Source organism: Anguilla rostrata, chromosome 18 (genome assembly GCF_018555375.3).
Source record: "Anguilla rostrata isolate EN2019 chromosome 18, ASM1855537v3, whole genome shotgun sequence".
Lineage (NCBI taxonomy): Eukaryota > Metazoa > Chordata > Actinopteri > Anguilliformes > Anguillidae > Anguilla > Anguilla rostrata.
In genome coordinates this window covers 21,238,423-21,260,289 of record NC_057950.1, presented here as the reverse complement: position 1 = coordinate 21,260,289, position 21,867 = coordinate 21,238,423, and the positions used below count along the sequence as shown (strand labels likewise).

The 21,867-nt window shown below is 47.2% G+C and overlaps 2 protein-coding genes across 3 annotated transcripts in view; one reads left to right on the top strand and one right to left on the bottom strand.

Moving 5' to 3' along the window:
• Nucleotides 1–15,192, bottom strand: part of wdpcp (WD repeat containing planar cell polarity effector) — a 56,772-nt gene extending 41,580 nt beyond the window's left edge. Inside the window, exons 1-2 of one of the 2 annotated variants that reach the window (XM_064318222.1) lie at nt 15,012–15,170; nt 14,766–14,927 (exon numbers count right to left, since the gene is read on the bottom strand). The gene's annotated coding sequence lies outside the window, so the exon portion shown is untranslated. Of the gene's footprint in view, nt 1–14,765 lie in introns of both variants that reach the window. The other variant, XM_064318223.1, reaches the window with a different exon arrangement.
• Nucleotides 15,193–15,507: 315 nt separating this feature from the next.
• mdh1ab (malate dehydrogenase 1Ab, NAD (soluble)) lies at nt 15,508–21,794 on the top strand. Its single transcript, XM_064318229.1, has 9 exons — nt 15,508–15,659; nt 16,719–16,817; nt 17,505–17,601; nt 18,146–18,321; nt 19,560–19,682; nt 20,294–20,470; nt 20,727–20,840; nt 20,983–21,072; nt 21,410–21,794. Exons 1-9 carry the CDS (start codon nt 15,657–15,659, stop codon nt 21,530–21,532), a joined length of 1,002 nt encoding a protein of 333 aa, XP_064174299.1. The 5' UTR covers nt 15,508–15,656; the 3' UTR covers nt 21,533–21,794.
• Nucleotides 21,795–21,867: the final 73 nt, after the last annotated feature.

The following is a 21,867-nucleotide window of genomic DNA, read 5'->3' as shown; positions in this document are numbered from 1 at the left end:
GCTAAACGAGCGCTATAAGCCAGACGGGAGAATGGCAGAGAATAAAACACTCCGCTCTAAGAATGAGCCCATTTATAAAAGGGCAAGCCACAGCGTGCCTTAAGGTCCTCCACTCAAAACCAGCATAATTAAGGTCAGGGCGAAATCCTCTGGTTGCACTTATCACAATCTTATCTGTTCCTCCGCTCCTCTCTCATTTGCCGTACGGGGGTGAGGCCGGGCAGGCTATAAACACACATTAATATTGCGGCAGCAGAAAGGGAAGACTGTCACTCCATCACGCCGAATAAAGTCCAAGTCCTCTTATTTAATCACCGCAGATAAAAATGAATCGTTTCTCATTTATTGGACTCTCATTTTAATTTTCCCCACTTCCAGCTGTCCTTCACTGGTAATTATTCTCCGCACGGCCGGTCCCCCCCCCCCCCCCCGCCCCCCCCCGCCCCCTGCCCCCTTCAGCGTTTCAGTGCAAAAGTCTCGTCAGCGTCTGTTGTTCTCACGAAAACGAAAAAAAAGGAAAAGTCGCCAAACTGCCAACTTTACAAATGTGGCTGAAATGAAACGCTCAGGCTGCCGCTTGCCTCGACAGACCTCGTAACACCGATGGGTTTCTTTTCTTTTTTTTTGCAGGCATGTGCAAATGGGCGATAGGGACGAGGGCTGCAGCCTGACCCCAATCACAGGGAGCGGAGCTGCCCCCCCCCACCCCCGCCGGTCTCCCCGCCCCTGCAGGAGATCCGGGGGTGAAAAGGCCAGCGTGCCAGCTCTTGACAACCGAACTACAACCGCCGCCCTACAGCCGCAGTCCCCGCCCCGCCCTCACTGACCCCCAAACCGACTCCCTCGCCCTGGGCCCTCATTCTGCGCGGGACCACTCCATCAGACATCACAGCTCAAAGAGTGTGTTTGTGTGTTTGGGTGGGGGGGAAGAGATCTGTCACGTCCCCTGGAGAGACATGTGTGAAATTACAGGGCTAAAGACCTGCCACACTGACTGACTGCACCGTCAGGCCCTCATCACACAATCATTTCAATTACCCCGTCACTGTCTGAAAAAAAGGTCTGGCGGACTCCAAAAAAAAAAGGAAAATAAGAAACAAAACAAACGCGTGAGGCGATGGTAGGAAACAGGTTTCCGGCACTGCAAAGGAAGACGTTTCCAGAAAGAGGCGGAGCCAGGCCTGGTTAACCCGGAGAGGCGGAGCCATGGCCTGGTTAACCCGGAGAGGCGGAGCCAGGCCTGGTTAACCCGGAGAGGCGGAGCCATGGCCTGGTTAACCCAGAGAGGTGGAGCCAGGCCTGGTTAACCCGGAGAGGCGGAGCCAGGCCTGGTTAACCAGGAGAGGCGGAGCCAGGCCTGGTTAACCCGGAGAGGCGGAGCCAGGCCTGGTTAACCCGGAGAGGCGGAGCCAGGCCTGGTTAACCAGGAGAGGCGGAGCCAGGCCTGGTTAACCAGGAGAGGCGGAGCCAGGCCTGGTTAACCAGGAGAGGCGGAGCCAGGTGACGCAGCTCAACCTGTGAGCGCTACACACGGAGCAGCAGACTGCGATGCAGAGGCAGGTCTTATCAGTGGCCTGTGGGGGACAATGTCAGCGACAGATTGGGTTTGGGGGGGGGGGGGGTGGCAAACAAAAGAAATGCTTCGGGGAGAGCGGAGAAAGGGGAAGGGTACGAAACACGTGCGCGAACAGCGTCGGGATCAGAGCAGAGCATCATGGGACGGCGGAGGCTGCCCGGGGGGCGGCGCGCGGGGCTTGATAAGTCCGAATTGAAACGAGATCATGTGGTGAAGGTCAGGCGGAGGAGCGCTCCGCTCGGCTCGGCGGATTGATAACCCCCGATTCCGCGGAGGGCGGGGCCCGGGGGGGGGGGTGTTCTTCCCGACGTGTAAGGTTATCGGAGAGGAAGGAACGGAGTGCAAAGAGCTGCTGAAGTTGTGTGTGTGGTTGTAGGGGGGGGGGTGGGGAATCTGTGGACATAACAGCAAAGGGAAATATACCATTGAGGGAGGGGAGGGGGGCGAGTGCTACTGTGAAGTGGAAGATTCCCATCACCACTTGGGTGGAAGGAGCCGCCATCTTCAGATCACACGTGCCTAACGTTACACACTCGCCGCAGAGTCCGGACTAAAGCAGAGCTGCAAACCACCTGCTGCCACTCTGATTATAAACCCAGCAACTGGGGGATCAGTCAACAGAGTCCTGGTATGAGTCCTTAAAAGAGGTCTCCCAGCCAGAAGTGCAAACTACAGTGTATTTTTACACCGGGCCATTTAATATAACAGGGCAGCAAAGGAACCCACAGGCGATAGATCCAGTTAAAGCACTAGCTGCATATGTCGCGGTCCTTTCTTAAACGGAACTTTAACTGTGCCAGAGCTGACTGTTGGTTCACTAAGAAAACATTTCAGCGCATGCAAACCTAATAACATGACCAATGATTGGTGCAGAACAAACACCACGGCCAATCATTGGCCGTGTCATTGGTTTTGTGTGCGATAAAAGGTTTTTGCATATTCTAAAGGCCTCAGTAAATCAGGCGCACAGTTGGGTGTAGCATCATCCAGTGATTACAATGCATTACACATAAAATGATTACAGGCGGCTGCTATGCCTGACTGGGTTCCTGCCCACACCAACCGCATACAAAGCACACGCATATTCCACATTCAAGTTGAGGGATAAAACAGGTTAAAAATAAATAACAGGTTTTTAGGATTGTTATTTCTGTACATTAAAACGCAGACAGATACAGAACCACCGCACATACTAATTGTAGGCATTCTGGATCTTACCAGAAGCTTGCCAGCTTAATGAGTGCACACCAGCAAGAAAGGTTTTAAAATGGGAATGCAATATTACAAATAGTAAAAGAGCTAGTATTGTGCATAATGACAAGACTACCTTTTTAAAATGAACCCCAGCAAAAAAGAAAAACTAAAGACGTATATAACGTTGGATACAGTAAACAGTCCGATTTCGCAGCTACTTCATCTTATTTGCCGGCTGTAGACCTAACACCCCAATTTGCATCAGGCTAATTCCATTTCTATTTTTACATTAGACCCCCATCTCTTTCCCTCTCTCTATCTGTTTGTCTTTCGTTCTATCTCCCTCTTTCTCTCAGTCTCTCCCTCTCCCTCTTTGCCTCTCTCTCTCTGTCTCTTTGCCTCTCTCTCTCTCTCTCTCTCTTTCTCTCAGATTCAGCTGACAGTTGGTGAGGTCCTGCAGCAGAACAGGACTCCCCCTTTGGGGGGATTGGGGGGGGTGGGGTTGACGGAGTCAAACGAGGAGCGGAGGAGACACAATGGGGCGCACTTCAGAGGAGACGCGCTCCGCAGCGCAGAGCTCCCGCTCAAAAGGGAGGGGAGGACAGAGTGGCGCCAGGCGCAGCTCCGAAACGCCGCGTTCCCGGGCCAGGATCCCGCGCCCACACAATCAGCATGGCCTGGAGCGGGACGTCCCGTGAGAGGAGCACCATTCAGCTCGGGCAGGCACAGAATGGGCTGACTGACAACTGGAACAGAATGAGCTAAAGGTAATACTGTTTAACCAGGGAGACGGGTAGAGTGTGCGCGTCTGTGTGTCTCTGCGTGTGTGTGTGTGTGTGTGTCTCGATGTGTGTGCGTGTGGGTGTGTCTCTGTATGTATGTGCATGTGTGTGTGTGTGTGTGTGTGTGTATCTCTGCATTTATGTGCGTGTGTGTGTGTATGCGCTTGTGTCTCTGCATGTATGTGCATGCGCCTGTTTGTCCGTCTGAGTGTCATTGCAAGTATATGTGCGTGTATGTGTATGTGCCATTTCGTGTTTATGTGTGTATGTGTATGTGCATGTGTGTGTGTGTCTGTGTCATTGCGTGTATATGTGTGTGCCTGTGTATGTGTATGCGCGTGTGTCTGTGGCATTGCGTGTATGTGTGTGTATATGTGTGTATGTGTGTACATGGGGTTGTCAGTCAAGCTGTCTGTGAGCTGTGAGGATGTCACCGCGGGGTCAGTCTGGCTCTTTGAGGGGAGCACAATGAGAGACGGAGTGAAGAAGAAGAAAAGCCTCCTGCGACTGTCATCCTGCGCCTGGAAAGAAGAGGAATGCCGCGGAGAGTTGAAAAGTTCATCAGGAGGAAATGAATAACGTGAAGGACTTGCCCTCCAGACACACAGAGGACGACGTAAGTAGAGAATCAGAGGCCTATAGCAGCAAGAATGCTACCTGTAAGAAGCAGAGGACTTCAAACCTGGAGCCGCACTGTGGGACACTGGCATGCACAGGGATATATATATACATACATTCTATAATAATAATAATAATAATAATAATAATAATAACAGCAATTATTATTATTATTATTATTATTATATAATCTCCCAGGTGAACCATCTCCTTAGTGCTATAAAGCAGCCCAAAAAGAAGAGTGCAGAGACTAGTACAGTGACTAGCTCACCCACCACCTAGGAGCAGCGTCTGTCTGGTAGAGGGGTCATTACACATAAACTGAGTAACGGAGAAATTATGAATTTCCTTCAGCCGTTAAAACAGAGGGCCAGGCTGAGCATTTTTTCCATGAAACTTTTCTCCAATATGTGCTTCAGAAACAAATAAGTTCATCTGTCCTCTAATTCAAAGGATGATGTGTCAGTGACTCAGCAGTTGGCCCATCACTGCACCTGGGCATTGATTTTATATGTGATGCAAAAAGCAGCCTGCACTGTACCGGCATGGCAACTCGACTTAAAAACTAGCAGAAACCCAGGAAATTTCCCATCCAAGGATCTGATTTACTAAGACCCTTAGCATGAGCAAAACCTTTTAGCAAACTAATAACACAACCAATGATTGGTGCAAAACAAATACCATAACCAATCTTTGGTCATGCTACTGGTTTCACGTATACTAAAGGGTTCTGCACTACCTAGACCATAACCATGTTATGCCATAAAACCATAAAACCTGTTATGGAAGGACAAAATCAGTTTACTTGCAACACAATGTGCAATTCAAGCCATTTTGGCCTTCCGGTAGCTTCTCAGATACAAAGACGGATTTAATAATGGACTTGAAAAGTCCATTATTAAATGGATATCAAATTCAAATGGCCATAAAAATAATTTACATTGAGAGCAAAGCTCAGATATTGCAACAAGTCTTTACTCATGAACATAATGGAAACAAGCCTACGTGAGAACAAACTGCCAGATGTCAACAGAGGTTGTCCATGTGAACCATAGTTTGAGCAGGAGGTGTGTGGAGCAGCGAGACTACGTTTGGCTACAGACCCACTTGGTAAGAGTGTCTACGCCGGAAGGTGGGGGTGGGAGTGGGAGGGGGGTGACAGTGGCGTACACATGGGGGGCCAGGTCGGATTAGCCCTCTTTGACAAGCTGCCATGTTCTCCCAGGCCTGACGCACTGCACTGCCATCGAAGAGAGCCATCTTATCTGCTCCGTGATGCGGTCTCTTCACGGTCCCCCAACCCACCCCGTTCCTCCAACTCAGCCCAATCCACCCACCATGCCTTGCAGGAAAATACAAAAGCAAGACTGAACGCATCGCAGCATGCAGATTTACTTTCGGTTCCTCCATAACCGCTTCGGCTGTAACATCTCAACTTCGCTCAGTCAAAACGTACAAAAAAAAGGAGCGGTTTTGAGCGAAGAAACGTCGCTTTTAGTATTGCTCTCTTTGTCCTTTCTTTCCGCTAAACGTGTCTCGGCGGGGTTGTGTTGGTTGATGCGTCCTTATTGGTCAGCAGGCCAGGGCGGCTGGGCGCATGGGAAAGTAATATGGCCGCCGTTAACAGGAGGACAAACACAGGCTGTGAGCAGCAGGCACTGAAGGAGGGGGGCTGGGGACCTCTAAGAACATCAGCAAACGTCATTAGGGCACTGGAGGGAGCAGCGCACAATGGAGCGCTATTTAAGGAAGCATTTACCGCGGGACGCGGAGCAGTTCGGCAAACAGACGGGGGACAAACAACCGGTCAAAGCAGGAAGGAGCGGCATTCCTCCCGCCCTGACGCAGCAGGCCGAGCGAGCTTCCAGAGGCCGCCGGGCGGCTCGCCCTGCCGGAGGACGAGGCGTCACGCGGGCGCGGGACACGCCCAGCGGTTTCGTAGCGAAACCAGACCGCGCCGCTGCCTGATGCGCTGCGGGGTGGCGGCGCCCAAGGAGGGAGGCTCCCGGATGGCGGGTTCGGCGACTCGCCCCGGTCGATGGGATACGGCAGACTGCCGGTGCCAGCTGTGTACAGGGCGTCCTGTCCCAATCGTATGCCTGCGTGGCTCACCTGACGGGCTGCAGATGATAAGCAGCAGGATCTGGAGACGACGCAGGCATATGTATATCATTCAATACTCTGATCTGGACAAAACAAAAAAAATACAAAAACTGGTTCCGAAAACAGCAGCTTTCAATTCTGGCTTTGCTGGGTAGTCAAGCCCCCCCCCCCCCCCCCCCCCCCACCCCATCAGTGCCAATCAACATGCCCCACCCAGGCACGGGCACCCAAACCCTCTGTTCCCCAAATAACACGCCAATACCCCCTAACGGAGAAGCTCCCCATGATGGTGGAACCTAGCCGCCCTTCTCCATTTTCAAAGTGACCTCTCACAACGAGCCAGCCACAAACTATTCCGAAGGACCAGAGGCTCCAAATGTAACCGTTCACATTCGACTTCTGTCAACCTGTTCCCCCTCTTTCACGGTCAGCATGTCATGAATATGCTAGGATGTATTCTCCGTAACATCAACGCTATTCCAACCACACACATTTCAGAGACTCAGAGACTCAGAGAATCTCTGAAAGGTCGGCAGAATGTTCCGGGCTTCACGGCACCACGCCGCCTATCCAATCCACAGTGTAATGGACGAAAACGACACCCCTGTGCTCGTAAACGCACTCTGTGACCCAGTGTAACTTCCCAGGCCTGAAGGAAGGGGACTTGATACCCTTCAAGGAAGGTGTCATTTTAATGAAGCAACACTACCAGAGGGAAAAGTACACTCGAGCTAATCATTAGGGTCATGAACAATCCAACCCAAAGCCCTACCAGCATACACAAAATCTATCAAAATGGCAGTTTGATTTTCTTCAGGCTGGGACCGCTTCAGGCTGTGTGAATACGGAGGGGCTGTGATCTCCATCGCTCTGGCTGTTTTGGCTTTGTTATAAAGGGTCGGGCTGTGGATCTGCACTCAGGGTAATGGCGCATCATGGTCATTTTAAGAGCTGGCATCACTCCAGAGGCCTGCCTGTTTGAAGGTGGGCCTGTCCTTGTTTCTGGCCGCTCTGGAATGACCACAGTGCCCTCACACTGTGTACTTAAAAAAAAAAAATACGCCAGCCAATCGGGGGATGGAGGCGCAGGACTGTCTGTTGAGCCACAGACATTCTCCTCTTTGCCAAACAACCAAATTCAGCCAAGGGATTGACCACAGCCGAGGGACTGCCACTCTGTCTAAAAATAAAAGTGAAGACACCTTTGAACTGCAAAGGACAGAGCAGGACTGTTGAGGGTTTTCCATTGGCATTTTTAACTAGCTGGCTTGCTACTGGACAGATCCATGGTAAGGCAGCTAATGGTGGCTAAAGATTGGCTTTAATTCCATTCGCTCTTAGTTTGCCAGGTAAGGTAACACAATAATTAGTCATTCGCCAAGTTGTTCTTCAGTCTCATCTGACTGATGCCCCCCCCCCCCCCCCAAAACGAGACCCCCCTGCTTTGATGTATGACTCGGTTAAGAGAGGCCGTCTGGTCTGGAGTGCGTGTGGGGGTCCGTGTCAGTAGCCTGCGCCCTTACACACCAGGACTCCGCCTCCATGCCAAACCGAGCAGGTGAGCTGAAGGAGCCGCTCCAGAACGGGCGGGGCGTTTTCGCGAGGTGGTGCTTTATTCCACATCGGTGCGCTCGCGTCCTTCCCCCAACAAAAGCGCTTACACAATGCGCACGGGCTTCAATCTTTTGAGAAGAGGAGGAACTTCAAATGCAAGTTTATTTCCAAAAGGTCAGCCGGGATAATGGTGGAGAAGTGCCTTACCGCTTCGAGCCCTGTCGTGTTAGAACCCGTCTCCTCTTTCCCCGGGTTCTGCCTGCAGGGGGGAGGCCCGTGTTGAATATTCACTGGCGGTTAAAGCACTGGAGTGACTCAAAAGGGTAAAGTTTCAAATTTCAAAAATCGCTGCCTGTCAGGCCCAGGAATTCAGGGCAAGACCAATCCAGCTGAGAGGAGCAGCACTGCTTCCTTCATTCCTCCACTCCTTTACCTTAGCGGTGGCTTTTCCTGCAAGCAAACGCAACTTCTCTCTTCCTCCCCCCCCACCCCAAACCCGCGTGTGTGCCGGTAACAGGTCGGAGCGTCGCTTCCAGACCCCCTAACCCCCCCGCCACCGAGCCGTCCGTTTGCCGGCGGTTTCCACGGCGGCTGCCGGTTTCCCGCCGTTTCTCTGCGGCCGCGTGGCGTCCGTGGAGCTGCCTCCATTACACGCACCGCTCCCACTCGAGCACGCATTACCCGGGCTCCCTGAAAACCTCCAGCAGCATTACAAACACACACAGACCTTATTACTGAAGGACTCCTGCAGAGAACCGGGAGCCATCTTGAGCTGCACCCTTTACCTCTGACTCCTGCCAGTAGCCGCGCACAGACTCAAAGATATAGACTTACATATAATTGTTCAAATCCTCGGGCATTTTTCAGAAAGGGAACAAAAGTGTTACAGTGAGGAAGCCTGGGCTCAGGTACCGGCTCTGGCCCGGGAACAGGGCCTGTTGTTGCCATAGCACAGGAAGCAAACACTAGCGCCGTGCAGCTAAATTAGACCAATTTTCCCACCGTTTTGCAGCCACAATGAACGGCAGTGACTCAACAAATTAGGCCGCTAATTTGGAAAGGGGCTTGAATGTCCCACGCTGTGCATGCAAAGGAATTCAAACAACATTAGTTCACTAAGGCCTGTGAACAGGTGAATCTGCCAAGACCTGGCCATTCGCTTTTGACCCTGGTAGGTGACATGAGTATCTGGTCTTATTCTCAAGAACCATATATTCCACTATGCTAAAATGCTAAAACCTATACAGCATGGGAAATTACTTTTTTTTTTTTAAAGTGTAGAATGTATTTTCTCTGCGCAAGTGTCGTTGTTTTTCAACGACACTTGTGTTACGTCAAAAAATATGTAATACTAAATAGCTTTTTTTTCAGCTTGGTGTCGGGAGGTTGTAGTCATACCCTGAAGTACTCGTTTGGAAAATGTGGGCGGGAAACATCTGGTGGACATGAGAGCGGGCGAGGTAGGTTGCGGGAGAGCGGGTGAGGTAGGTTGCGGGAGAGCGGGTGAGGTAGGTTGCTGGAGAGCGGGTGAGGTAGGTTGCGAGATGAAGGTGTGCCGAGCCCCTTCCACAGACATTCACTTATAAGCTTTGCACACCGATGACCATTTCCTGCGGAAGAAAATCGTACCAGAAAGCCTGGAGTTGTCACCATCCTGGCTGCGGCAGCCACTCAATCTTCCCTAACCAGCCCCGTCTCTCCCACGGCTCACCCCGAATGGGCTTCCCGTGTGGCGCGAGGGAGCCGGAACGTTCCGCGTCCCCGCGCTCACGAGCGGTCTCTTCTGCGGAGCGCGTTCGTGCTTGCGTGCGGCCGGGCGAGCTCGACGGCCCTTTCAGACGTGCCGCGTGGCTGCCGAACGGCCTCCTCGCGCCCACGCGCGTGACTTCAAATCCGAGTCCCCGCGTCCCCGCCGTCGGGCCGGACCCAGTGCAGCCGGCGGGGCGACGCTATCGCCCGCAACATCTGCGCGGCGAGACGGGAGCTGGAGACAGGGCCCTAATCCGCTCCGCGTATGACCGAGAGCGCGCTCCTCCGCGCGCTAGCAAACAGCAGAACCAGGCCGGCCGCCGCTCCCTTTGTCGCCGGGCAGCGGCCGTGGACGCCAGGGCCTGTACGGGCGTTCGGTTGGAGGGATTTGAATAAATGAGACGCGGCGGAGGGCCTGGAGGGCCACACGGCGGGGCCCACGGACACCCTCGCCCGGGTACGAGGTGTGACTCGGCCCCCGTCCAGGTGTTGTTCCGGATCACTTGGCGACATGATTTTTGTTGCTCTTGTCTCACATAAGCTTGTGGTAATAGGGGAGGGGGAAAATAAAAATAATTAAACTGAAAACAAGCTTAGTCGGAAAATCAAAGCAGGTAATCGACGTGTGACTCGCCAGCACCCTCTGCTGCTCAAAGGGAAATCTACATTACAAGGAGGCTCTGAAAAACTTTAATCAAGAATGTTAAAAAAAAGCATAACTTTTCTATTCACCATTCATATTGTTATATTCATGAGAATGGTAACAGTGTTCATTAGAAACTTGAAAGTAACTGAAAGACATTGGAGAGCGTGCTTCATGATGTCACTACAAAACTTTCATTTCATTAAGGAAACACTAAGAGCGTGATTGACAGGGTAGTTGGGCCAGTTAGAAGGTGCAGGCGTCACGCGGAGTAAAGGCATGACCTTACGAAGCCACCTGTATGCCTGTGCCAAGCTCTGATGTGCTGAGAGGGTGTGTTTCTGCCCAGAGAGAGCGCTGTAATTACAGACCTGTTTACAGTCGCTATTTACCTGTGCTGCCAACTGGTCCCCTGGGGCAGTCTCCGCAAGTTCAAAGCATCAAAACAATTTAGACCCACTGGCCTCCCGTGATTCACCATGGTTTCCACATTTCACAGCGCATAATCATTTATGAAGGCATCCTCTACGCCAATCAGAACAAATTACATTTTGTGACAGTTACAGAAGCATTTTCTGGGATTAAACAGGAATGCCATTTGTGTCAACAAAATACACAAAAGACATCTGCAGTCAAATGCCGCGTTCAATGCAGGCTAAACTGAATGAATATTAAGGGGAAATGCTTATTAAGGACTTCCTGCATCGTGTGCAGGTCCCGGTAAGGTCACGAAAGTCTAACATTTACAAAGGGTTCAAGTAAAGTTTGAAAAGTATTCACACGACAAGAACAATCACATTTATAGCACTACACTGCCCTCTAGTGCTCACATACAGCTGTTGCCATTACACCCTTCTAGTCACCCAAGGGAAGATGGGTGACTAGAAGCCTGACTGTATACAGTTGGCTTTTACATTTTTGGGAGCACTCTTTGGTCTTCTGTGCTTTAATTAAGCATGTTAATCACATTCATGGCAAATGATAATTTCGCTGACTGGAAGGCACTAGGCTCCACTGTGGGGCCTCCACCTGCTATGGATGGTAATGGTAAATGGACTGCATTTATATAGCGCTTTTATCCAAAGCGCTTTACAATTGATGCCTCTCATTCGCCAGAGCAGTTAGGGGTTAGGGGTTAGGGGTTAGGTGTCTTGCTCAAGGACACTTCGACATGCCCAGGGCGGGGTTTGAACCGGCAACCCTCCGACTGCCAGAAAGAAATTAACAACTCTTTTTCCCAGAAAAGAAAAACAGAACAGGCTAGTAGCAGCCATCTGGCAGCTACTTTTCCAGCTGTACATTCCACAGCCACCCTTTCTCCCAGTTAAACCAGCGCAAACCAAAGGCTGATTCGCCCCGCAGTTGCGCTACCCTGAGCACAAGAGTGCGTAAATCACTACTGACGCTTGCTGTGAGGGGCGTGCAGCAAGCATGCAGCTGTTTGCTGTGGTACTCAGTAAGCCTCATAGCCTACTGTATATTGGAGTACAGTTTCAACAGTAAAATGAGCCTGATGTTATATTCATAATTTGTTTGCCCAACCCCTTGTACACAAAACAGGAGACAACAGTCAGTCCCTATCGCCAGGGTAACATATGAGTTCATGAATAAAAAATAAAACACCAAATCAAACATACCATTGCATTCATTGCCTTTGACATTTTTGAATGCCAGCAATAGAAATTCATCATTTAGAAACTGTAGGAACATTGAAAGGTACTCATCTCAAACTGGACAATGATTCCCAATGGGTCTTTTTCTAACAGCTGTGCAGAAATGCACACACATTTTCAAAAACATACCCCCGTTGCCAAGACCTGAAATCAAATAAGGGGCTCCAGAGGCGCGGTACAGGGAGTACAGACGTCCCAAACACAGCTGCAGCCACCTGTTACCCTCCACACAAAGGGGGCACTCAGGCACACGGAAGCACCCGGAGCTCTCCTTTAAGCCGGCCTGTTCCGCAGAGCAACCGCTTCAGACCGTCCTCTCTGACTGCGCACGGTGTCCGGCTCCAAATCCTACCGCTCACCACATCAATCCTTTAAAACCGCGCAAGTGCGCTGGCCCGCAAAACGTGGCGGTTCGTCGCTCGGCTGTCATGGCAACATGCTTATCTTTCCCGCCATAACTTGGATAATTACTCGGGTCATGTGACACAAGCCGACAGAACATGGGGGGAAAACAGCAGGGTAGTTCAATGCCCCAAAAGTTTGTATTTGTTTCATTTAATTTACAAAACTGTGGTAATTGTTTTCATGCACAGGCCAAAGTGCTGTAAATATTTTGCAGTTGCAATCAGACTGTACACAGCAGACATGTAGTTGCTTAAAAAGCAATACAAACTGATCGTTGTAATTCATTTTGCTACTTTACTTTCTCCCTCAATCAGTTTTCATCCACTAAAACATAAGGCTTTTAATTTAAAACCCAAACATTTGATCAGCTGACAGATTTTAAAATACGGAAATATGGCTTGCATTTCCAGCACTACTGCTTTCATTTAAGAGAGATGAGGCTCCCCGTCTAAACATGTTCTGTCCAGCACAATATGTTCTACTGTAGATGGCTGACACCTGACCTCGAAAAATGTTACTGGGTATGAAATTTTTCAAGTTGCACAAGTTACAATCATATACACATTTATTTTAAGGCAGGCCTACAAGCTTTAAAAAAAAAAAAAAACTCATTTAATTTTATATCTCATAACAGTCAGGTATAATGCAGAAAATGTATAGTATGAGAAACAGGCCACGTGACATGAGGAAAGGTGGAATTCTAAACTCATATATTGAAATGCAGTGATCATTCTGGCACAGCCCTGTATTGTTACCCAGCCAGGGGTCTCGTGGAGCCCTTGTCTCAAGTAAGAATTATGACACAACATCACACAACTGCACACATAGCAAGGCAACACAAATTGAGCAGAAATCCTCATTACAGGCAGCGAGATAGAAAGGACGCCTTCCACTCCACAGGTCTTAGAAAAATAAAGACGACCAAAAAGCTCTCTAGATGTTCTTTTTTCCAGTTCACATTGTATCCATTTAATGTGTGATGCAACTAGTATTCTAACTAGTACTACAAATATAGAAAAACAAATCCCTTGAAGACCATTTTGAAGTTGTAGTTACCCAAACAGCACCTGACAGAGACACTACCAGGTTAGAGAGTTGTAACATAAGCTATGGTTCTTTTGTTTGAGTGCTGTAATGACCCTGTAATGAGTCTATGCAATATTCAGAAGTGGAATCAACTGACACAAGGCACAAACCGGGGGGTGTTATCCAACTGTCCAAAATCAACAGCTTACAATTTAAGGCTTCTGTATGGCTTGACATTTTTCTTAAAATCGATTATAAATTATAAGAATGTTCTCTAAAATATAATTTTGCAGTCAAACGGGTTAAACAAAAATACTAAACTTAATGACAAAAGTTTAATGTTATATAATCGAGGGGCAATACACCCCTGTCAATATCTTACAGCATGACCAAGTGCATCTATTCTTCCACCAGACTTTACCCCATACCTGCAGTAGACCAACTAAATTACTGTATATTGAATAGGCCTACATTGCAAGCGTTTCATTCAGACAGTTCTGCTGTGCAACCTACATGAGATATGCAAACCTAACTTCTATCTTGAGAAAAAACTCTAATAAATAATTATACTAAATATATTTATATAATAAATAAACTATTGACTGGGTATAAAAGGGTACAAGTTGAGGGATGTATGTAGACGCATCTAAAATTAAACAATGTGTTTACATAATCAGCCTGTAGCTAATACTATAAAAGTAGAACGGTGTACTTAATCTGACTTTGGGATACTTAAACCAGCTAGAACCATTCGCATTTCGAAAAGAGGAGACGGTGTTAAAATAACTCAGAATGTAACTTCAGCTTTCTTGGTTATTGTGTTTGGGGACTACATGTGTAACGTTATTACAAGTTTTAGAATACCGATTTAAGATAATTTTATTAGCATTACCAACTCTATGACTTAGCTAACCATGTACAATATTATGTTATTGTCTAATCTAGCAATACGTTTCACAGCACGGGCGGTCGATTTGACAAACGCCTGCACAGCATAATATTATTGTCCTAGTTAGCTAACTTCACAACAATTTTGGATCTAATACATTTGTTAAGTTAACGTTACAAAAGGACAGAAAAGCAAATGTTTACACGCTTAACTAACGTTATACGTGTACCTAGTGAGCTTGCCAGTTAGCACCCATAAACTGTCATAAATCAGGGGCATCTGTCAAACATGCCTTTACTTCAGTGACCGAATTACAGCCTGGTATAGCTCCAAACAACGACTCATTGTTCGGTGGCTCAAGTAGAGAAACTAATCAAGACGAAAATGCTGCCTTGGGGCAGAGGGCTAGCTTGCTAGCCACGCCAAATGTTTACACGCGTGAAATTATGGATATCTATTTGCCATGACATCAGCTGGGTAGTAGTACGTGGATGGCCAGTTACAGTGCAACGCTGATTACTTTCTTAAAATACAACCATAGCTTCAAACTTACCGTTTGCTAGTTAGCTAGGCGTTCTTTTCTCCGAGAAATCGGCGTACTTTTAACGCGCTAATGAACGAGCTAATTTATCTGGCCACAGATTTTTGGGTTGTGAATAATGATCTATGAAAGTTCCGGCACTGTTTTACCGCTTCAGGTCCACCCTGGGTCCACCTTTAAATGAAAGTTGCATTTGAATTGCTGTGGTAATTATCATAAAGCTAATAAATTAACGTGCAAAGTAAATGAAAGCATCACCCTGGAGCATTTAACGTTTGCGACTGACTTCAGACAGCTACCCGGGATTAAGATTGGAGTGCCCCGTGTCTAGGCAACCAGTGAAGCACAACTCCTTACATCAAGCTAACGATAATGTTAGCCGACTTTAGGCTATACTAGTGTACATTAAACATGTTAGTTTTCACATCCAAAGAAAGGTAACTGAATCAGTGGTTTCCTTTTTATATTACATAAACTATCATTGTCAGAAAATATGTTTTCAGCAATCCGGTTTATAATTATCATAGCCATTTGCAAGTTTAGTAGCTGGTTCGTTTGGCTATTTAACATTAGTCCTCATTCATTTTTATAGTTAGAACTAACCATTGTATTAAATTTAATTTTCGTCAAAATATTGAGTCGCTCGTTAAGAAGTGTTTCAATTGAGTCACTAGGACACGTGAACTGGTGAGGGTCCGGGTCGTCTGGGTAATGTATTTGCTTTCGTAGCTGTGGTACCTGTGGTTAGAATGGGAAGGAAGAAGAAACTAAACAATAAGTCCCAGCATGCAACTAAAATCTAGCATATGCGCAGTCCTGACCAACGTTGTAGAAGTAGAGGTGACCCCCCTGTTTCAATGAGAAGTGGGAGTGAATAGCTGCTGAAGATTTGTGGCTGCAAAAATGGTGAATGCGTTTTCTGAAAAGTGTTATACTGCTGTGCAGTGTCGGAGCTTGTAAACTAGCGGGAGAACTTGATTGCGTGTCTATAGAGTGTAAAAAAACAGACGGCTGCATAGATATTTTATTTTCAGTGTTAGTTGCCTAATTAGCTTTTCAGCCGCAGCATCAACATTTTTAGACAGCAAATGTCGTTCGTTAACTCGTGTTAGGAATGTAGTTTTAATTTCTTATTGCCTTATGATGTCTAGTTTGTTTGGTTTTTAACATTCGTGTAGTTTTTTATTGCCAAATATGGTAATTCACAGCTGTAAATCAGATTATGCACAGAATTAAGAACTTTAGAGCTGCAGCCAAACTGACACATGCGTGGTTTTATCTTGAGATCGATTGACGACGAACGTAATCCATACAAACGTCAATTTAAACTGCTAGGTAACTAGCTAATTTATTCATGTGGTCGTGGGAAGCTGCCCATTGTTTTTTGCAGTTGATTAACTCCTTGACTAACTCTGTTTTGGCTATTCAAAGCTTATCGTAGATATTTGTTTCAACAAGTAATCTCCTTCATTCATTCATGCATTTAGACACAGTTGGCTGGCTACATACGTAGCTTACCGCAAGTACAAGAAATGTACAGGATGTAGTTACCACCCTATTCGTAGTGTGGTTACATGGCTACAGATAATATAACTGCAGATTGGTACACAGATGCCTAGATAGTTAATGCATGTATTTGCATTTAGCTAACGTTAGCTGACCAACGCCGGAATCATTCTTCTACTTGTTGGCTGGCTAATAGGATTTAAAAGCGACGGATTTGTTTGCCAGTTTATAAATATCTTGGTCTGCTAGGCCACTCGGATGTCACTGTCCAAACGATAGAAAAGTGAGCTCTATTTTTAAATAATTACACAGGGACCAACAGCGTCAGTTTATAAATCTGACGTTATTTCGGTCGCAATCAGTGCATCTACAGAACTCCTGTTCAGTATTATTATTTCCCCTTTTAACTGCCGCGTGCAGTAATGGCGTTTTTAGTGTGCGTGCCTCATCTTTTTGCAGACTGACCCCATTAGAGTTTTGGTGACGGGTGCTGCTGGTCAGATTGCCTATTCCCTTCTTTATGGCATCGCGAAGGGTGACGTATTCGGCAAGGATCAGGTAAGAATTGCTTCTCGTTTACGTAATCTCATACAGTAGTAGAGATTTACAGATTAATCAAATATCAGTGAAGTTTTGAAGGCTTTTCAAATGTCCAGATTATTGTCGACGTCAGATAATTCCATGTTGTACACTACTGAAAATTAATCTCCAGCCTCGATTGATAAATGGGCACCAAATCAGGGAAGGGTTTGGGAGACCTCATTGCTGAGAGTCCAATATAAAAATACATCTGTAGCATTGGCTGGTATTCTGCATATCTACCATAGTGGTGTTCTTTTTGAAAACTGCAATGCCTGGTTTGTGCTCCATTTTCATTTATGTAAATGAACTACAGAACCTGTTGTACCTGTATAGCAAACTTGAAGACATTCATGTAATTATAACTTTGTTAATGATGATGACTTGTGTCCCTTTTATAGCCAGCCGAACCTATGTTTTCTTTACACACTGAAGAGGGTAGTTCTGCCAAAATATTTGTATCTTGTTCCCCTTCTGCATAAGAGGATAAATATGTTGAAAGTGACATTTTTAATCTTGTTGTGTGCAGAGCATTTCTTTTGGATTATGATTTAAAAAGAAGCAAATTGTATTTTCTTTTCTAATCACTTCATGTATGGCTGTGATGTGTCTAGATAGCCTTGGTAGATGTCTTAATTTCTCCTCTCGCTTCTCTGTCCTGGCTAGCCAATCATCCTTGTCCTGCTGGACATCACGCCCATGATGCCAGTCCTTGATGGAGTGGTCATGGAGCTTCAGGACTGTGCCCTCCCACTTCTGAGAGGTAGGCCTGTCTGGACCAAGCGGCCAAAATTGACTTTATTTGAAGCTAGCTTCCTGGTCTTGTTGAGAGACTGTGCTCTCTCTAGCACCAGTTTCAGTGCAAGTCAGTGGTACCAATACAGTCAAAATACAACATAATGGGAGTTTTTTCTTCCTCTAATGTCTCCCCATGTGCCGATAAAAAATTATTGTCACACGCTCGGTGGATGACAAGGGACTCGGACTTAATGACCATATAAGGGTCCCCCTTTTGGCTTTGGCATCTTTGGCTCCAATTTGTACAGCACGGTGTGATGAAAACTGCACTTCAAGTTGTTGCTGGTGTGTGATTCATGCTTATACTTGTGAGGCATGCATCACCTACTGTAGCAAGTATTCTTCTGTCAGGTATGTGCCATCCACAGGAGAAAATTAAAGTATTTGGTGCAATAAGGAGTAAAAATGGAAAAGTGGAGGAAGACAGGACATTATACACACAAAACAAATCGCCATTTTCACGGTGGTCTGATGTTCTACTGTTGATCTAATCTCTGGTGCTCCTGCAGAGGTGATCGCAACAGACAAAGAGGAGGTGGCATTTAAGGACCTGGATGCTGCCATTCTGGTGGGCTCCATGCCCAGGAAGGAGGGCATGGAGAGGAAGGACCTGCTGAGGGCCAACGTGGCCATCTTCAAGTCCCAGGGGGCTGCCCTGGACAAGTACGCCAAGAAGACCGTCAAGGTGACTGACACAAAAGAGGCGGGGCCTGGAATTCGCATTGCGGTGCATTCCGTGGCCACTGCTGTGTGGCTGTGTGCTAGCCTTTTGCTAACTGGGCAGTTCTTTCAGTTGCTCGCTCGCATACATGCATATATTTGGAGGGGGGTAATCAACTGGCTCTGCACACTGCAGACATGCATTTGCCACCTACCTGGGCATTATATTTAGTGCTGTTTCGGAGCTGCTGCAGTGAGCTATCTTGCGTATGAAATGCACATTGTATCGGGGTTACAGTGTTGTATTTGTGAACCTGGCAAACAGCCCACGGTCTTTCATGTCTGAGCTCGTCTGACTCCCTCAAGGTCACCATCTGCTGTGCTCTGAAGCCCTGTGTAATGCCGGGCTTTGACAGTCTTCGCATGAATGCGGTGTTGAATTGCTCATATCAGCTGTCACTGTGGGGCTCGTAGGGAATTTGTACCCATTCCTCTTATGGCACCGCGTACGTTTGGTGCGTACACGTGCATTTAGAAGTAAAATCATTTTGGCGATGGCCATTTCCTTTTACACGGTTTGTTCTCACTGCGATTGTCACCGTGTTTAGTGAGTATTGGTGCTGATATGGTGTTGGTTTTGACAGTCGAGTGAGGTTGTGATATGAACATGGGAAATATGTACCTTGGTCCAACTCTCAAGTGATAACAGGCATTATAGTTTGGGTAGCACATCGGTTTACATTGAAATGTTGCTCATTTAGAAGAATGTCCCCTCCTATACGTATCATATAAAGAAGTAAATGCTTTCTTTTTTTAGCACCGTGTAACCATTAAGGGATTTTTTGAGTTTTTTCCATCCCTATAAGGGGCAAATTGACAGTGGTTTTATTGTTTGAACTGAAACTTTAAGGAATTGTGTTAATATTTTAATATGTGCTAGTTTTATATCGACATTTTATAGTGCTTTCAGTTGCCCTCCAGAGAATGCTTAGAGTAGTGGTGTTGAGGCTGCATGAACCCCATGCCAGTCAGTGACTTGTTTTGAACCAATAAAATGGTTGCCCACAGCAGAACAGAGTGATTGGCTCTGATCATTAAAGAGGTGAAAGCTATCAATTTTAGCTTTGCCCCCCTCCAAAAAAGCCTTAGTCTTTCGGCATTGGCTTAGATCTTTTGCTGCATTCTACATTACACTACACTACATTCTAGAATGTGGAATGGAACTGGGCAGTTTCCCACATTTGTCCCTCTACTCTGTCTTAGGTCCTGGTCGTTGGAAATCCAGCAAACACCAACTGCTTGATTGCGGCCAAGTCTGCCCCATCCATCCCCAAGGAGAACTTCTCCTGCCTGACCCGCTTGGACCACAACAGGGCCCGCTCACAGGTGGGACTCTCTCTGCGTGCCTGAATGCATGGATGTCGTCATTTGTCTTTGGAGAACATTTCAAAATTGAAATATTTAAAAGAACAAGGGAAGAATAAATAGCAATAACTGTATACCAATAATAAACTGATAAAGAGTAGTGCCATTGGATGAAGCTATACTTCGCAGTTATCTGACGAAGTTAGGCCTTTCTACAGTTCACTTATGCTTGTACCCTTTGGGATAAATGAGCCTTGCACCCTAGCAGTCTTTAGCCTGGGTAATCCGTGCCAATCCTTGGAGGGTAGGGTAGCTGTGGAAATTCTGTACAGTGGGGAATATGGGTCGTTCAGTATAAAGGACACTTTAATTGAACCATGATTCTCATGCAATACAGAAGGGGTTAAATGAATCAACTCATCTGAGGGCAAATATTGTATGAATGACTTTGTACAGTTGAGTGAGTTGCCCTCCGTCTCTCGGTTTGTGAATCAACAAATTGTAAAGATTTGTTGAAAACTGGCTCATTCCTTCACGCTTCTGGAAACCAACCACCATATGTGCAGTCTTCTCTGTATTGTATTCAGAGAGGGTGTTTTGAGATGTTTTAACGTGTTCGCTCTTGGATCCAGGTGGCCATGCATGTTGGCGTGTCTGCCAACAATGTGAAGAACATCATCATCTGGGGGAACCACTCCTCCACCCAGTACCCTGATGTCCACCACGCCAAGGTCAACTTCCAGGGCAAAGAGATGGCTGCCTTTGATGCTGTGAAAGATGACAGCTGGATCAAGGGGGATTTCATATCTGTGAGTAGAGCAGCTGATGGCCTTGTGGCAAACAAAAAGATAACGTGACTACTTGGACCATGAGTGCCAGTGGTTCAGTTGCAATGACTATTACTTTGGCAAGGTGATGTACCATTTTTAGTTAATACAAGACAATGGTATGGATTTGGGGATACACTTTGTGTTATCGCCTTCCCATCATGCTGTACATGTCCATGAGATGAGATGCTGTGACCAGCGGCAGTGTTCAGAGCTGTGATTCCCCCCCACCCCGCAGACCGTGCAGCAGCGCGGGGCTGCCGTCATCAAGGCCAGGAAGCTGTCCAGCGCCATGTCGGCAGCGAAGGCCATCTGTGACCACATGAGGGACATCTGGACCGGCACCCCCGAGGTTAGCGCTTAGCGGTCTCCCCCAGAGAGCTCCTTAGGGTGGGGAAGATGGCGTCGTGCGGAGCTGGGGCAGAGCTTTCCGAATGCACTGTCACAGCGGACGTTACGCGGCCCTCTGACTGAATGACCTTTGTCCCCTGCAGGGCGAGTTCGTCTCCATGGGGATCTATTCCTCCGGGAACTCCTACGGCGTGCCCGATGACCTCATCTACTCATTTCCTGTTACAATCAAGGTAAGGCACCTGCCTCATTCCCATCTCCAGCATTTTATTTCTGCCAGGGTTTATTTTACTCCACTCAAAATGTTATTTGTAGTATGTAGTACCTGGCAAGGTGCTGTTAAAATGTAACGCATGTTTTTTCCTTATTTTGATTTTCCTTAATTTTTGAATTCCTGGTGGAATTCCTTATTTTAAAAAATAAAAATAATAAAAATGAAGACATGGAGCAAATGACCATGATTTTGGAAATGTTCTCTGCCAGTCAAACCAACCGCCTTTTACAAATGGAAAAATGTAAACAGAAGGAATGTACACTTTGGCCTGAAGGTGTTCGTTTTTCCCGTCTCAGAATAAGTCCTGGAAGATCGTGGAGGGGCTGGCGATCAACGACTTCTCGCGTGGGAAGCTGGACGCCACGGCCGCGGAGCTGGTGGAGGAGAGGGACACCGCCGTCTCCTTCCTGGGCGTCTGACTAGCACCCGAAAAACCAACGCAACGGCACTTAGACACCCCGAAACCTCCTGACTCGCGTCTGTAAAACACTCCCGTGTGCGTACGTGTGTATCACCGTCAAGCTGTTACATTAAGAAATTTAAGCTCGATTTACCAGACCTTGTGTCAGCAGCACTTGGGGAATGCTCTTCAGCAGATATCAACGATGCACTAGCTGTCCAGTCATTGTAATGGCTACATCTTGAATATAACAATAAAACCACAAAACTGTGTAAACTGGTGTGGATGATTTTGGTTTGGTTATTTTGATTATTCTGAACACATTGGGTTCCAGGCTACTCCAGAAACAGATGA